Source organism: Carcharodon carcharias, chromosome 28 (assembly GCF_017639515.1).
Source record: "Carcharodon carcharias isolate sCarCar2 chromosome 28, sCarCar2.pri, whole genome shotgun sequence".
Lineage (NCBI taxonomy): Eukaryota > Metazoa > Chordata > Chondrichthyes > Lamniformes > Lamnidae > Carcharodon > Carcharodon carcharias.
In genome coordinates this window covers 25460138-25476333 of record NC_054494.1, presented here as the reverse complement: position 1 = coordinate 25476333, position 16196 = coordinate 25460138, and the positions used below count along the sequence as shown (strand labels likewise).

The 16196-nt window shown below is 38.5% G+C and overlaps 1 protein-coding gene across 4 annotated transcripts in view; it reads left to right on the top strand.

Moving 5' to 3' along the window:
- Positions 1-11073, top strand: part of ogdhl (oxoglutarate dehydrogenase L) — a 100112-nt gene extending 89039 nt beyond the window's left edge. For all 4 annotated transcript variants that reach the window (XM_041176287.1, XM_041176286.1, XM_041176285.1 and 1 more), the window contains exons 19-23: positions 2866-2991; positions 3202-3274; positions 5593-5756; positions 6786-6940; positions 9077-11073. In XM_041176287.1, coding sequence (XP_041032221.1) covers positions 2866-2991; positions 3202-3274; positions 5593-5756; positions 6786-6940; positions 9077-9200 — 642 coding nt within the window. In that variant the 3' untranslated portion in view covers positions 9201-11073. The remainder of the gene's footprint in view (positions 1-2865; positions 2992-3201; positions 3275-5592; positions 5757-6785; positions 6941-9076) is intronic.
- The last annotated feature ends 5123 nt before the right edge of the window (positions 11074-16196 follow it).

Sequence of the window (16196 nt, the reverse complement as noted above, 5' to 3'; positions counted from 1 at the left end):
AAGGAATCTGCAAGGGGTTAAAGTGTGAGGTTGTGCACTCTGGTAGGAAAAAAATCAAAAGGTAGTCTTTTATTTAAATGGAGAGAAACTCCAAAAAAGTGCAGCTCAGAGGGATCTGGGTGTTCTTGTGCATGAAATACAAAAAGTTAGCATGCAGGTGCAGCAAGTAATTAAGGCAAATGGAATTTTGGCCTGAATTGCTCAGGGGTTGGAGTTTAAAAATAGGGGAGTCTTGGGAAGAACTTTCCTGTTGGTGAACGGGGGTGGGGCCTGCTTCCCGAACCGTAAAATGGCACACGGTGACATTGGGCAGGCGTCCCGACATCACTGAGCATAATTTAGATTGCCAGCTCGACGGGCACACAGCCATGTCGGCTGTGCACTCGCCGAACTGCTGAAGGCCTATTAAGGCCTCAAAGAAAGTAATTAAAGTTGTTAATGCTGTCCCTTCCTCTTTTCGCAATGGGCAAGGTACGGACCGTACCCAACCAGCCTGTGCTTGCAAAACTCAAAATAGTGTCCAACATTAGATGTGATTCCACCATTGGATCATTATTTGCTAAATAATCCTCAGTACACTAAGAACCAATTTAAGATTGTCGGGCTTGCAGTGTGGTGTATTTGCATGTACTGGAAGCTGCATATATTAATACACAGGGCCCTGCCCTTTACAGACAGGAAGAACATTGTGCCTGTTTCAGCTGAACAACAGAAGGGACAGCCATTTCCTGGTTCATTCCTGAGGGCAATGCCTTGATCGATCAGAGTTAAGCAGCCTGGTTTAAATTTCAAACGCTTGGCAGTTAACTGTCAGTCACCATCAACTGATGCATTCTCCATGGCAATAACTCTACTAATCAGAGTCCATTTGTCAAACAATCAGTACTGTCTTCTCATACAGTATAAATGTTGTTTCCTCTTGACATTGGTATTTTCTTGTGAATTGTACATGGGTGATGGGTGATGGGTGCAAGGTGAAAAGCTTTGACAAAAATTGCCTTTTTTCAGCAATACTCAAGCTTTGTACTATCAAACAACTAATTAATAAACACCAGTGGAAGAGATGAAAAGTCATTGATCCAAAACATTAACCCTGTTTCTCTGTCCAACGTTGCTGTTTGACTAGCCAAATATTTCCAACATTTTCTACTTTTATTTCAGATTTCCAGCACCTGCAGTATTTCACTTTTTAGTGAAATAAGGCATATGTATAGTCAAGTAAAAGGAAATTTTGGAGTCACTTGAACTTTGTGACTTTTATCACTTCCCAGCCAAGTTGCTACAAATAAATTGAGACGTTCTGTAGTTGGGAGAAGTTGGGACTAACTTTATCCAGCTCAACAAGCTGCAGGTTGCCCTTGTTAATTATGGAGTTAAATTGGTGATGGTCGTGTAGAAGTCCACAGGCCAGGCTGTTTCATCAGTTCATCTAAGGGAGGGGTGCTTATTCATGGAGCAACCTGCAAAGAAGGAAAGAGGTGCCATGGATACAATGAATTTCCCTTAGATCCTCCTCTTCCTTCAGCTAAGAGGGTGTTGGTAGCCATGGACTTCCTTGGATTGTTCCATGACTAGGCTTGGCAAGGTACTGCAGTTGCTATGACCTGTTTGGTCATATGAATGCACCTTCTGTGGCCATCAAGTCCTGAAGTGGGACTTGAACTTGGAGCTTCTGGCTCAGAGGTAGGGACACTCCACTGCGCCACAAGACCTCCAACCCTTTTAGATACTGAACCAAATGATTGTTGAATCTCTTAATTTTAGTTTAAGCTCCTATGCTGATGTATCACAGTTAAATGAATTCCGATGCTAAACTGCTTTTTTTGTACCATTTCAATTTGAAGTTTGAATCCCTTCAACTAATTTCTATCAAAAGGCATATCCCCAAAAATCTGTGTACTGTTCACTAAATTAGGCAGTATATATTGTCCTCATTGATCTAAATTAAACTGATTTGGATAAGTGTGAGTTGTTTCAATTCAGATTTTCAGTGTTCAGTGCTGTTTTCAAGTACTGAATCATTGCACAAACTAAAAATTGCTGAAGGAAAATTAAGGAAGATTGCTGGATTTATGTATTTTTACTTTTGTGTGTTCTTTGGTTAACGAATACATTGAAGCATTCAGTTGTGTTGTGTTTAGTTAAGGCCATTAAAAAGCTGTTGGCAAGCATCCATTATAAACCATAGCAACAGATAGCCCTTGCAGTTTGCACTTTTGTTTCAAAACCAGATAAATTAACCATAATGCTTGTGTAGAGCAAAAATGCAGTACTGGACTGCAGTACACAGACTGCTTTACTGGCAACAGCAGTTATCATTGTTTTGACCAAAATACTTCCTAAATGGATTAAAAGTTTTACTTTGATTTGCTTCTGGTGTCATCAATGCATTTTTGTTTTGGATTTCCAGCATCTGCAGTTTTTTGCTTTTTATCAAGGTCACAGCAGGATACACCATTTAATTTGTTTCTCTAAGTTATGTTAAAAATGAATAATTAACAAAAATTTCAAAAGGCAATTCTTGAACAAAAAATGCCAGTATGAATGCAATATTTTAATGACTGAGTTAGGATCAGTCTCTTGGTTTTCAATGCAGTAAGAATTCTGATTGACCTGTTCAAGTTCCGGTCGAGAACTTGAGGTATAATCTCTCAAAGCTGTGTAAACTAACATTACAGTGTGCTTCAGCTAGAACTTTTTCTTTAAAAAATGTATTGCTGTATGATTATTATGATGGTTTTCTGAAAGTATGAAGGCAAGTGATAGCTTGAAGTAGGCTTAATTAATATTTCTGAAGAAAACTTAGAAATCATGTAGCAAAATATTTACATCTGAATTTTATGAATACTATGACTTTTTCCTCAGAAATATACTGAAGAATTCGAAGTAAGGCAACTGTTTGAGTGCAATTGGATTATAGTAAACTGCTCCACACCAGCAAGCTACTTTCATGTGTTGAGGAGACAGATTCTACTACCATTTAGGAAGCCGGTATAAAAACTTACCTTATGGTCATAATCATTTATAATTTCATCAGAAAATTATTATTTTAAGAAAACCCTTTTTAAGGATTTTAAGTTACACATGACCAACTACTGTCATAGTACATCACTAGCATGCTGTGTTAATTTTTGCATGCAACATTAATGTTCTGCGCTTCATATTTATTTTAAACTTCTTCTGACTCGCTTCCTGTTTCAGTTGATTATCCTCACGCCAAAATCTCTGCTAAGACATCCGGAAGCCAGGTCCCATTTTGATGAAATGAAAACAGGTACTTTTTGACTCTAAGAGCAAAACTTATCAAAACAATACAGTTTTACAAACAGCTTTAGAAAGAATTTTCAAAATTTAGAAACTGACATTACGGGTGAAGTTTCAGTTTTGGGCACAGTCAATAACCATGGTGAATTGCATTGTTTTCTGCACTGAAGTTTTTGCTCCAGCTTCCACTCAAACTCATTTGCATATTGCGAAGTATAAAATCTTCCAAGAACCAATGGTAAGCTGGTGCATTTAGTTTTCAGTATTCAGTCATCACCTGTGGGTAACCTGATTTTAAACCACTAAAATGACTTTAAAAATTACATAGAAACATTTATTAGTTTCATGGCAGTACAGTAGTCAGTTTCTTCATAAATTATGTAATATTTGAAAACGTTTAAAAGGTGTCTAATTGTGCCCTTGTGCAATTAATGGCACCCCCCCCCCCCCATTATCCTAAGATATTCAAGTTACATTATTCTGTACTTTTCCCAACGTTGAAATTATTGGATTAGCCCTCTGGTACCTAAAGGTTCAGGGCCTAGACATTCAGTGGGGCCAAGTGTGCTTAAAACATTTAAATAAGGGTCCTAAGCTTGGCCAGTGATCAGATTAAGAACCCTCCTCTAGCCTAACTTCTAAAGTCCATATGCTGCTGATCTCTGGTGTAGTGCCAGCTCGGGTCAGGTTGAGTGACACTGCACCTTTAGGTAAACTAACCTCTTCCAGACGTGGTAGAGGTATAACCACATTTTCAGTACCTGAAATGAAATACAGGAGTGAGGGTTAGACTTTAGTATGAATGCAGAGCAGAGAAGAAATAGCTGATGGCAGCTAAATTTTGCTACGCAGAGTACATAAAATGAGATTGAAGTAAGAAGGTAATGTCACAGCAACAACTCCCTCCCTGCCTGTGATGGCTAACACTGTTTCTTCTGTGGGCATTGGATATGTAGATGAGCTCCCCCTCCTAGTGTGCACGCCCTTGGGCAAAAAAGAAGGATGTGCGTTGTTGATAGTCTCATTAGGTTTGAGAGAATTTGCCTTCCGTGTTTCAACAGTTGATGCGCAATATGTAAGAAGTGAGAGCTGCACTAGTGTTGAGTTTGTGACTGAGGAGAAGGAGTTGGAGTGAAGTTTGGTCAATGATTATAAGAAAGTGAAGGCAAACTAGGGAAAGGAAGTATTGTTAATAGTGAGGTTGAAGGTGTGAGCAGAAAGTAAGAGCAGCATTCTTACCTTAACAAACCTGTATTACTGCCATGTCCTGGGAACTAAACTACTGGCATTGACCTCCACCACAAACTTTGGCAGAGATGATGCCTGGGATAACTGCCCACTGGAGGAGAGCAGAAACTCCATTCTCTTGCCAATTGCATGGGCCAGGGCCTCCAAAGCAACATCAGAACCTGAGTGCCCAGTCTGGACCTCTCCCAGGTGTCTTCAATTTGGGAAGTTTCCCTGCTGAATGCAACCAGTGTGCACTCCTCCTTTTAAGAGATGCTGTCTGCCATTAAGTGGTTTCCATCTCACCCTTCCCAAAACAGATGTGCCATCAATAGGCAGAGCTGGCTGCTTCATTTAAATTAAATCCCAACAGCCATTTAACATGCTGTCTAGGGCCACATGAACAGGCACATGAGCCCTTGTATTACCAGGCATGATCGAGTTTCAGGGTCGATATATTTAATGTAGCAGCCATACAGCATCCATATTTGTTATGCTAAGGTTAATGAATGATGGGTAGAGGAACATGATAGTGTAAAAATGTTAATAAAACCATTTCACAATTAACTTGGAAATACTCTCCTTTTCAGCCTTGGGGCTGGAGCTTGACTTCAACTCAGATTATTAGACAAAGTCTCCTTAGCACCCATAGAGATCCTGGCTACACCACCACCTTTTTATATTTCAGATTTTATACTGATACGCTTGTAAATTTGGCCCAGAACTCAACTGTAAAAGTGATATACTTTTGATAGTGTTTCCACTGAGACTTCCGAAGATTGGTCATCTCAGTGCAAGATAAAGAATCAACTTAATACCCCAGAATTCTTTATGAATCACCATCATGAACCATGTATAAGTGCACTTCTTTACAATTACTTATGAGTTGGAGTTCTTAGATTAACAATGCGCCAGCATCCAAGTATAGCATCAGATCAGTTTATATTAATTTTGCATACTGAACACTACTTTTTTAATAAAAAAACAAAGAATTTCAGTGCAATTATAATGCATCGTGCCTCCTTGTTCAATGATGCATGTTTTGAAGCAAGCTAAGGTAATCAATGTTGAAGAGTTATCATTACCATTGATATTTCATAGGAACAACATTTCAACGCATCATTTCTGATGAAGGGCTTGCGGCTCAAAATCCAAATCATGTGAAGAGGCTGATTTTCTGCACAGGCAAAGTTTATTATGAGCTTGCAAAAGAAAGGATAAACAGAAAAATGGAGAAGGAGGTGGCTATCATTAGGCTGGAGCAGGTAATGTCTAAATGGAGTTTAGGGAAGCAAAGGACTGGGTATTATGATTTTCAGAAATGGCTCTCGTGTTCATTTATCAAAATAACATTTTGGTACTTTTTAAATTCAAAAATAAGATTTTTTTATATGGGCTTCTGCACTTTCCTGATTTATGATTTTCCATTCATGAAAGCAACCGCCCTGTGGTGAGTTCAAAAGCAGAAAACTCTGGCCTATTTTTTTCACTCCAATATAATTGCAATGTGCTGTAATCTGCACATTTGACTGCAACCTCTGCAGGTTTAGTTAATGCTGAGAGAAGAAAATGAACTGGCACGTTGGATCTGCACACTGTCCTCGTTTCTTGAACCTAGACTGAAGGGATGAAAGTTTCACCATTTCTTTCTCTGTAATGGTACTGAGTGGCAAGTGTCAACCTAGTACTTGGTGTAAGTGCAAGCCCTTTGAACAAAACAGCCTCTTTTGCAATTTAAAGTTCATTCAGAAGCCACAAGGATGACTGGTCATGTGAAAGGGGATTTTACCCTAAAGAATATATTCTCAAACTCCTCTAAAAATTACTCTTTCTGCGTGTTGGAGGATTTTTAATGTAATTCTATTTTGTGAGTAAACATGAAGCATAATATAACTGGTCAATTTCAAGGTACCCATATTTTTTTTAAATCAGTCACTGAAGCACTTTTTGTTTCAGGTTATATGGTTTCAGTTGATAGTTTAAAAAAAAAATGTCCAGATTGTGATCCAATCGGTAATGGGCAGTTATAGTTGTGTAACATGAAAACCACACCTTGCACAAGGGCATCACCCTGAGCCACCATAAAATTATCTGCACAGACATTTAAATAATTAGCCTTCCCAACAATTACTTTTGAAGATGTACAAGTTGTAATGACAAAAATGTTTTATGCCTTTTTCAGAAAACATTCCGGTATTGTACTTAGGATGGAAAGATAACACTTACTTAGGTTTAGTTATGACGTGAAATTTTTCTCACGTTTTTATCTGTATTCTAATGTTCCCTTTTTGCAGATATCACCATTCCCCTTTGATCTGCTGAAAATGGAAATTGACAAATATCCTAATGCTGAACTCACCTGGTGCCAAGAGGAGCACAAAAACATAGGCTACTTTGACTATGTGAGGCCTCGTTTCAGAGTGACAGTACAGTTTAAAAGGCCTGTTTGGTAAGTATGTCGAGTTAAATGATTTTTCATTCCATTTTCTAAATATGTTGCTTCAGAAACAGATGAATGATTATAAAAGAGAGAATAAAACTGGAGTGTGGCATTGGTTCAGGTAGTACTTGCACGTGGTGGCACAGCTTTTAAGGTAAAAAGACTATTCAGAATATGTCAGCTGTGGCTCTGATAGCATTTGTGTCTCAGTCAGAAGGGTTGTGCGTTCAAGCTACACTCCAGTGACTTGAGCACAAGATCTATTCTGATACTCCTGGTGCAATATTGAGAGTTGGGTATCATCCTTCAGATGATCCATTAAACTAATATCTCTTTTCTTTAAAAAAAAACATTCCCATTTGTGGGGCCTTGCCATATGCAAATTGGCTACTGCATTTGCTACTTTAAAACAATAGCCATATTTCATTAGCTGTAAGGTGCTTTGGCATGTGCTGTGATAATGAAAGGTGCTATATAAATGCAAGCCTTTTTTCTTTACAACAGTGTAAAGTTTTTACATGAGCTAATGGGGGAATCCTATGCATAATTTAGACAAACACTTTATTGCAATACTCAGGGAGCACTGTGATTCAAAAGGTGGACTGAAAGAAGTGGTGAGTTATTCTATAAATATAAGTTTTCTTCGTTTCTTTCTCCTGTTTGTTTTGAAGAGGTTTTAACATAACTTGTCATGACCCAGAGGCAACAGGTGCCTTTGGTGCAGCTTGACTGTCCTGCATTGATATTAGGGGAAGAGTTTAAAGAGAAGTGGGAAAGATTATTTTGGGTCTAAGAGTTCTTAAGTTACAAGAAAGGCAACTTTCAAATGATGGCTAAATAAGCCTATTAAATATAAATATCTGCAACTACATACCAAAGAAAGTCCAACGTAATAGCCATGCTAATATAAAATTTCAATTCTGTATTTCCTGGATGTTGTTGCAATCCCTTGGAAATACGATAAACCAGAAAAAAGCTTAACGTTATTTCATCACTTTTTAGAAGGGAATTTCAGAAGCACAGTTATTATAAAGAAGTCATATTTAAATTAAAACGTTAACTCTCTTTCCCTTCCCACAGGTTCTGCTAGACTTGCTGAATATTTCCAGTGCTTTATTGTTATTTTATATTTGCACAGTTATTGTGTTGGGCTTTCTCTGGTATGCAGTCGCAGAAATTAATATTTAATAGCCTTATTTAGTCAGCATTTGAAATTTAGTGTGGGCATTTTTTTCTTAGCCTGTCTTTTCAAGCTATCTTCAATTTCAAGCATCCTTACTGGTTATTAAATTTAATTAGACTCTTGGTTATCGTTATATTCTTCTTATCAGTGGTATTTGTTTATCCAGATCCCCAAATAATTACAAGGGCAGAATTTTCTGCCTGTCAGGAGGGTTGGTTGGGAGCAGATGTGGCTGGGCATGGAGCCGATTGCTGCCCGCAATCAGCTGCACGCCACCATTTTACATGGGCGAGCCAATTAAGGCCCGCCCAGCGTGACGCACACCCGGTAGCGCTCAATGCTACCTGTGCAGGAGGAGGGAGAGTCAGGGCCTGCGCTCTTTCACGCATGCGCACGAAAAGGTGCAGAAAACTCCAAGGCACAGAGCTGCCTCGGAGATTAAGTTCGTGTTGAAAGTTTGAAATAAAGCTAAAATAAAATTATTTAAACGGCTCCTCATGGGACAGTGTCACATGAGCTGGGACATGTTTATGAAATGTGAATAAATTATTTATAGATTTTATTAAACCTTCAGGAAACCTCATCCCACCTGTGGATGAGGTATCCTGAAAAATGCGAAGGCCGCTTTGGCTCTTTGCCTGTCTGCCAACCTTAAGGTTGGACGGGCAGTGTTAATGATTAGTTTAATTGGCTTTTTAATGGCCTTAACAGGCCTCTGACAGTTCAGCAGGCACATAGCTGCCTCTGGCGCGCGCTCACTGAACGAAAAATCTGAATGACTCAGTGTTGTCAGGACGCACGCCGACATGAAAATTCTCCCCCAAGAGTACGTTTCAAATTTTAGGAGAGCACATTGTGAACATTTTTCAGGTAAAGAGCATACATTTTATACTTATGTTCAGCTGTTTGGGGGCTCACATCAAGTTTCACTCCGTTTAAACTGACTTATTCGTCTTTTACAGGTATGTTGGGCGTGACCCTTCACCAGCCCCAGCCACAGGTAACAAGAACACTCACCTCACAGAGCTGCAGGGCTTATTGAACACATCTTTCAACCTCCAAGCTTTTGAGGGCATGACGGTTTAGATTGAATGAAACCAACCCTTGTGGACATATTGGGTGTTGTTTCAGGGAAATACACATCTTAAACTGCTGAGAAGTAATGCATAAACAATTGTTGTTTGTTTCATATATTTTCCCCATTGCTCTCATTCATCACATAAATGAGGTCCTCTGAATGTTTTCAGCTTTTCTTTGGTTCATGGGATGTAGGCGCCGCTTCCCTAATTGCCTTTGAGAAGGTGGTGGTGAATTATTTTGGTAGGTTATTTTGCAAAGCTAATTTAAACCGTTTTTTAAATCTTGTTGTTTAAGTAAAATGTGAATATACAAGTTGAGAACCAGGAGAAAAGAAGGATATATTATTCAGTCATTTTATTTTTATAATCACTTTTTTGTCTAGTCAAGGTTTAAAAACAGAGTGCACTATGGGCTTTTTCAGGTTTTCTTCATAATTTTGAAAGGCACACTTGGGGTAGCTACAATAATAAAACGTTTTAACAATATCACTCAGCTTTCTTGAGAAGATACCTTTAATTGTACTTGTAGTTAAGAAAAAATATACAGTTCAATATATATAGTTGATTCTTGATGAATATCAACTAGGTAGTCTCTCTCAAAACACTGACAAGGGCAGTTGGAAATTTGACACCTTCATCAGTACATGATGAAAGGCACTGACCTGATGTCCTATTGGTTCCTACCTATTGCTTCTAAGGATCTACAATCTAAGGAAGCATGATTCTTTTGGGAGAGGTGGGAGTTTATTTGAAAAGTAGGGAAGGAGAATTTACACCAGCCTATTAAGAATTCGTTCTGTGCAATACTTTTATTTTTCCTTGCCCAACACTAACTCCCCCTCACCATGAAATAAATTGAGACCAGCAAGTTGCCTTCAGAATTGAGCTTTCAGCAGTACTGAGATAATATTCTGTGAAATTTTAAATGACAGTATTTATTCTGCAAGTGAGATTGACCTGATAAATGATAAAATTGCAAATATTCAAGATCATCTTTGCTTGTGGAAGGAATTCTACATTATATTGTTCATGATTTAGCATTCTATTTAAATATATTTTGCATTACAAACATAATTATCTGAATGAACTACTGTCCTGCCCAGAAATATGAAAATAGAAATTGGCTGCATATTTGGGGAAGGTTTCTGCTTGTTTCACCAGTGAGGCACTGATTATCCTTCATTAATGTTCAAAAGCACATTGGATTTGTATTTAAGCTTGGTTTAATCATTTATAATGTAAATATATCAAGCTGCCAATTTCTAAATTTGTTAAGAATAAACTTAAACTCATGTTTTGAAATCAAAACCAAATTGAATCACACTGTTGCGGATCCTGTACAAGTATAATAATTTTTACTGCTATTACATTTTGTTTACCGTTGTAATCAATGGTAAACCAATTTTGGTTACCATTATAGCAGAAAAAATAGGCGAAGGATAATTGCAGTGACTAGCTGTTACTCCTTTTCCTTATCTGCCACAACAAGAAACTATAAGTGGAACACTTGCACAGCTTACTGTGTACATAACAATCGGACTCGAATGAATTCTGGATCTGTGGTAAGGTATATTTCAATGGTCTCAACTTCCAATGTCACCCTTGACTAACATTGACTGACTTCAAAATTAAAGTAATTGTTTTTTGCTTAAGCTGTCGTGGAGCTCTTATCATAATGAGGTGCTTCAACTTATGGAAAAGGTCAAAAAGAAACCTGTTTGCAGAGCTATCCAATTCCTTAATGTGCCGCTCCCTTTTAGTGAGACACAGCAATGTTCCTTGATTTAATAGAGTTGGCACATTTGGAAGATAAGCACTTGAGTCATAGCAGTGTATATTGTTCAGCTTAAATTTAATGCAAAATAAAACATATAAAAGGACATTGAGCTACATTTCTTGTTGCTAATTTTAACAAAGAAAAGTTGATGTGAGTATAAAGTGATTAAAAGAATAAAAAAGGAACTTGAGTGCTTGGCAAAGGGGATCATGAAGAATCACATTGTGACACATCAAAGTAGAAATGACAAATGCTGAAGAAAGGATGACCAAACCTGCATGCAGGAGATATAGGAATAGCTGAAGAGGGATTATTCACAATAGATTGATACAGCCACACACACTGTTTAATATAAATCTCCTAGTGCAAGGGATTTTGATAGTTTTTAAGAACAGGATATTTCTTGCGATTGATGCTAATATATAGCTTGTTTATATTGTGATTGTTGAGTCATCAAGACTAATGTTGAGCAGTCAATCAATTTTTTCTTCCTCATTAGTTAAATATTAAAAGTCTGTTTTTCTCCTTTCCAGTTATTATTTTTACATCATTATGTACCTGTCATATTACATTAAATCTTGAACTTTTTACACAAAATTGCTCTACATAATATTCCAGCATACAAAATGAGATACAACCACCTATCATCTTGCCCTCCAAAATAAAATTAATCACATACAATTTTTTTTGTTAGCCTACACAGGAACTTTGAAATGAAACAACTTCTTCCTGCTTCTGTAACCAGCTCACACCCTGGACCCTGGTTATACCTTCCCCCATATTTTTCACTCTGCACCTAGCTGGCCAACTCTACACATTTGGAGGCCTGATGTAAGCAAAATGTGCACATGCAGGAGTTCACGTTACGTAAACTCCTGCAGTTCCTAAAACTCCATGATCAAGATGCCAACAAATACATATTGGAGCATGCTACTTTCTGGTGGTCAGGCTTTGACCCAGCAGAGTCAAAAAGATCCTTACAACAGGGTGAATTTTGTTCATAATTTGTTTTACTTCAGAAAGCACTTTAAAAACAAATTGAGTGACAAATCTTAAAGGGCAGCAATGTAATCAAGTGGAAATTTTACTGGAATAAAATCCTTAGGCTTTCAATTTTGCATATCATATTATCATACTGTAGGGATGGGATAGGAAAGATATGCTACAGAACACATTTATTATGATGATTCCAAGGATGAAAGGTTCTGAGAGAATCACAGAATTGTTGCAGGACAGGAGGAGGCCATTCGACCCTTTGTGACTGAGCTGGAGCTCCAAAGGAACAATTTACCTAGTGCCACTCCACCACCACCACCACCTCCCCATAGCCCTACACATTCTGACTTCTCAGATAATTTAATTCCCTCTTGAATGCCTCGATTGAAACTGCCTCCACCACACTCTCTCAGACAGTGCATTCCAGATCCCAACCACTTGCTGCATGGAAAAGTTTCTCCTCATGCGGAGAATTTTCTCCCCTTCGGGGGTGGGCAGGAGAGGGTGCGAGTATGCGTGCAGCCGGTCGCCACCCAAGATTGGCTGTGCGCCACCATTTTATGTGGGCGGGCCAATTAAGGCCCGCCCAGTGTGACGCACACCTGAAAGCGCTGAGCACGCTCTATACAGTTGGGAGGGGTTGCCTGTGCTCTTTCGTGCATGCGTGTGAAAGAATGCAGAAATCTCCCTGAGGCACAGAGCTGCTTCAGGGAGATTAGTTTAAGTTCAGAAAAATTTAATAAAAAAATTTTAAGACATATCCCCTCATGTGAAACTGTCACATGAACTGGGACATGTCTTAATTTTATTTAAAATTTTCACGACTTTAAAAACCTTCATGCAACCTCATCCCACAGTGGATGAGATTCCATGAAAAATGCGAAGGCCGTCTGGGCTCTTCACCTGCCCACCAACCTTAAGGTTAGATGGGCAGTTCAGTCTATTGATTTAATTGATAGTTAACTGGCCTTAATAGATCCTTGATAGTTCGGCGGGCGCACAGCCGAGTCAGGTGCACGCCTGCCGAACTGAAAATCTGAATGATGTGTGGTGACGTTGGGACGCACGCCTGATGTTACCGTGCATCATGCCTCAGCGAACGGGCCCTGTCCCCACACGTCGAGCCAAAGATTCTGCCCATGTCTCCATTACTACTTTATGCCAATTATCTTAAACCTGCCCTCTTGTTCTCCTATAGAAACTGTAAATTTTTTCAGTCCAATGGAGAAGATTTAACAGAGATCTCTGATAAAAGTGCTCTAAAGCATGAGGGATTTGGTAAGATAGAGGGGGAAAAATTCTGATGGTTTGGTAACCAAGGGGCATAAATTGAAGATCATCACAAGAAGAGTTTAAGAGAGTTTGTACACAAGTCATTAAGTACCCAGGTAGTAGAATTGGTGGAAACATAATCGATAATAACTTCTTTAAAAGGCTGAAGATAAATAGAAACATAGAAAAAAGGAGCAGGTCATTTGGTCTTTCGAGCCTGCTTTGCCATTTAGTAGGGTTAAGGCTGATCCTCTATCTCAATGCCATACTCCCGCTCTCTCCCCCTACCACTTGATGCCTTCAGAGTCCAGAAATGTATCTATTTCCTTCTTAAATATATTCAGTGACTTGGTCTCCATAGCCTTCTGGTAGAGAATTCCACAGGTTCACCCACCCTCTGAGTGAAGAAATTTCCCCTCATCTCAGTCCTAAATGGGCTACCCTGTATCCTGAGGCTGTGACCCCTCGTTCTAGACCCACCCCCGCCAGAGGAAACATCCCTACATTGTCCATCCCTGTCAGAATTTTATATGTGTCAATAAGATCCCCCCCCGCCCCCCTCATTCTTCTAAACTCCAGTGTATACAGGCCTGGCTGGCCCAATCTCACCTCACACAGCAATCCTGCCATCCCAAGAATCAGTCTGGTGAACCTTTGCTGCACTCCCTCTATGGCAAGTATATCCTTTCTTGGGTAAGGAGACCAAAACTGCATGCAATACTTCAGGTGTGGTCTCACTTTCAAATACTTAGTCTTACTAGTAAGTGAATTAGAAATAAACATTGTCACAGTAAAAATCTCCTTCAAAATTCCATTCCTTCCACAGGTAATGCTCAATCCAACCAATCATGGACTCTACCCTACCTAATTTGATTTCCTGCAAAGATAGTTACACAAAACTTAACTATGTCTGCCTATTTGTACATGCGCCTTATTCAAATATTCACTGTCCTATTACATTTCCCCTCCTCCAGGTACAATGCCCTAAGAGGGCGATGGCAACCATGGACTTCCATTAGGATTTGTCCATGATTATACTTAGCAAAGTATTGCAGTGGTTTGCCATTGCATTCTGCAGTATGGATGACCAGGAAACTCTCCCACTCTTTACCACTTGCCATCAGGCATATTGGAAAGATTAACCAACCTATGAATGCACCTTCCATGGCCATCAAGTCAGGACTTGAACCCAGCGCTTCTGGCCCAGAGGTAGGGACATTACTCGTGTGCTACAAGACCTCCTTGCACCTTCCCCATGCAATTTAAATATGTCCAAGATACTTAAATTGCATTTGATTCAAGTTGAATGTATAATGTCTTAATTTTAGACCATTTGTATATTTTGTCAAAAAAAAAAGCTTTAAGGCCAGCAACTGAATAACACATATCATTCAGAAAAGACCTTTGCAGAATAAAGATAAATGAACTATAAGCTAGTCTTTTGTGCAACTTCCTAACTCTGCAGTCAATAGCTTGCACTCCAGAGGCTCACCAATTAGCAGTGATGTTTCCAAGTGGTTTGATTCAATTTGCCTGTTTTATGGGTGAACCAAATCAACAGAAAAGAAATTTTAGAGTTTGTGTCTGTGGACTTTGCAATCAGCTTTAACTTCTCTTATTTGAACACGAATGCAATAGAGTGACAAGGGACGCTTCTTTCTAATGCCCTCCTTTGAAATATGTTTAAATGTCAGGATGTGAATTGATGAAAAGAACGCCAAAATAAAGGTCATAAGTGAGCTATAATTGAGGCTCGTCACTGATACTAAAATGCCAGAGTGAAGTCTATTTCAGATCAGAAAATCAGCTATTTTTATATTTTTAGAATAATGTTCATGTTATAATGTCTACTGCAGCCTCCTTTACTGTCATTGGCCAAGTTAATCAACGAAATGATTTCAGAAAAATATTTTTTAACAACTCAGCATTGCACTTGTTTAAAGTATCCCTGCAGTTACGAAAATAGAGCATTTCCATCAGAGCCAGGCGGTGAGGGATAGAATTGGGACCTGGTTTATATACACTTAGGAGCTTTTATTTACAGAGAGACGCATTACCTGTAGTGCATCTTCAATATAACAACCACTGTTTCAGCCTCATATATACTTTAACTGGGAATTCAATCGCTCATATATAATGTCCACCATTTGAATACCACTTGAACACTTGGTTATATACGATTAGCAAGCAGTCTGACATAACTTTGTAACTAAAGACTACTAGTAATCGGTCAAATCAGCTATTGGCAGGAACAGAGTAAAAATAACCATTTTGAAACTTAAGTCAATCAACACCATCACCACAATACATTGAGAAATGCAAATGTACCACAAATTAACAAGTCGTTTCAAAATCTCAAGATACTTACACCAGGGCATGAGTTATAAATGTGAAGATAAGTACCTCCTTTGTAATTGGATGAGTTACCTTTTGTATTCTTCATTTGAATTACCACAAAACATTATAAATAGTATTTTGTAATAAAGTTAACATTTTGTTAGTTTTATACCTTATACAACTTTGAAGAGATTTTTAGTAAATGAAAAGGTTATTCTGGCATTAAGTACTCGAGTCAGTAAATATTGTTCCTCAAATTGTTTATTAAAATATTGTTTCTGCAACCAGTTGATTATTTAACAGTTTCATCAGTCACAATTATCCAGATATGCTTCAGTATGTACTGACAGTAGACTTACATCTTAAACAACCACTTAGTGTATCAAATATTTTTCATAAACTTGTTATTTACTGCTTCTCCAACTCCTGTGCTGTCAGCCATCTCTGCATGACAACAAGTAAATAAATATTCACGTGCCCCCTCATTGTGCATTTTGTGGCCCACATACTTTTGTATCTATTCAAATGCAGCACTGCTAAATTGATGGCTGAAGCTGGATTGAACAATGAATATCAGAATAAATGAGGTTTAACAACTGTAACAGGGTAGCTAAGGGCTCG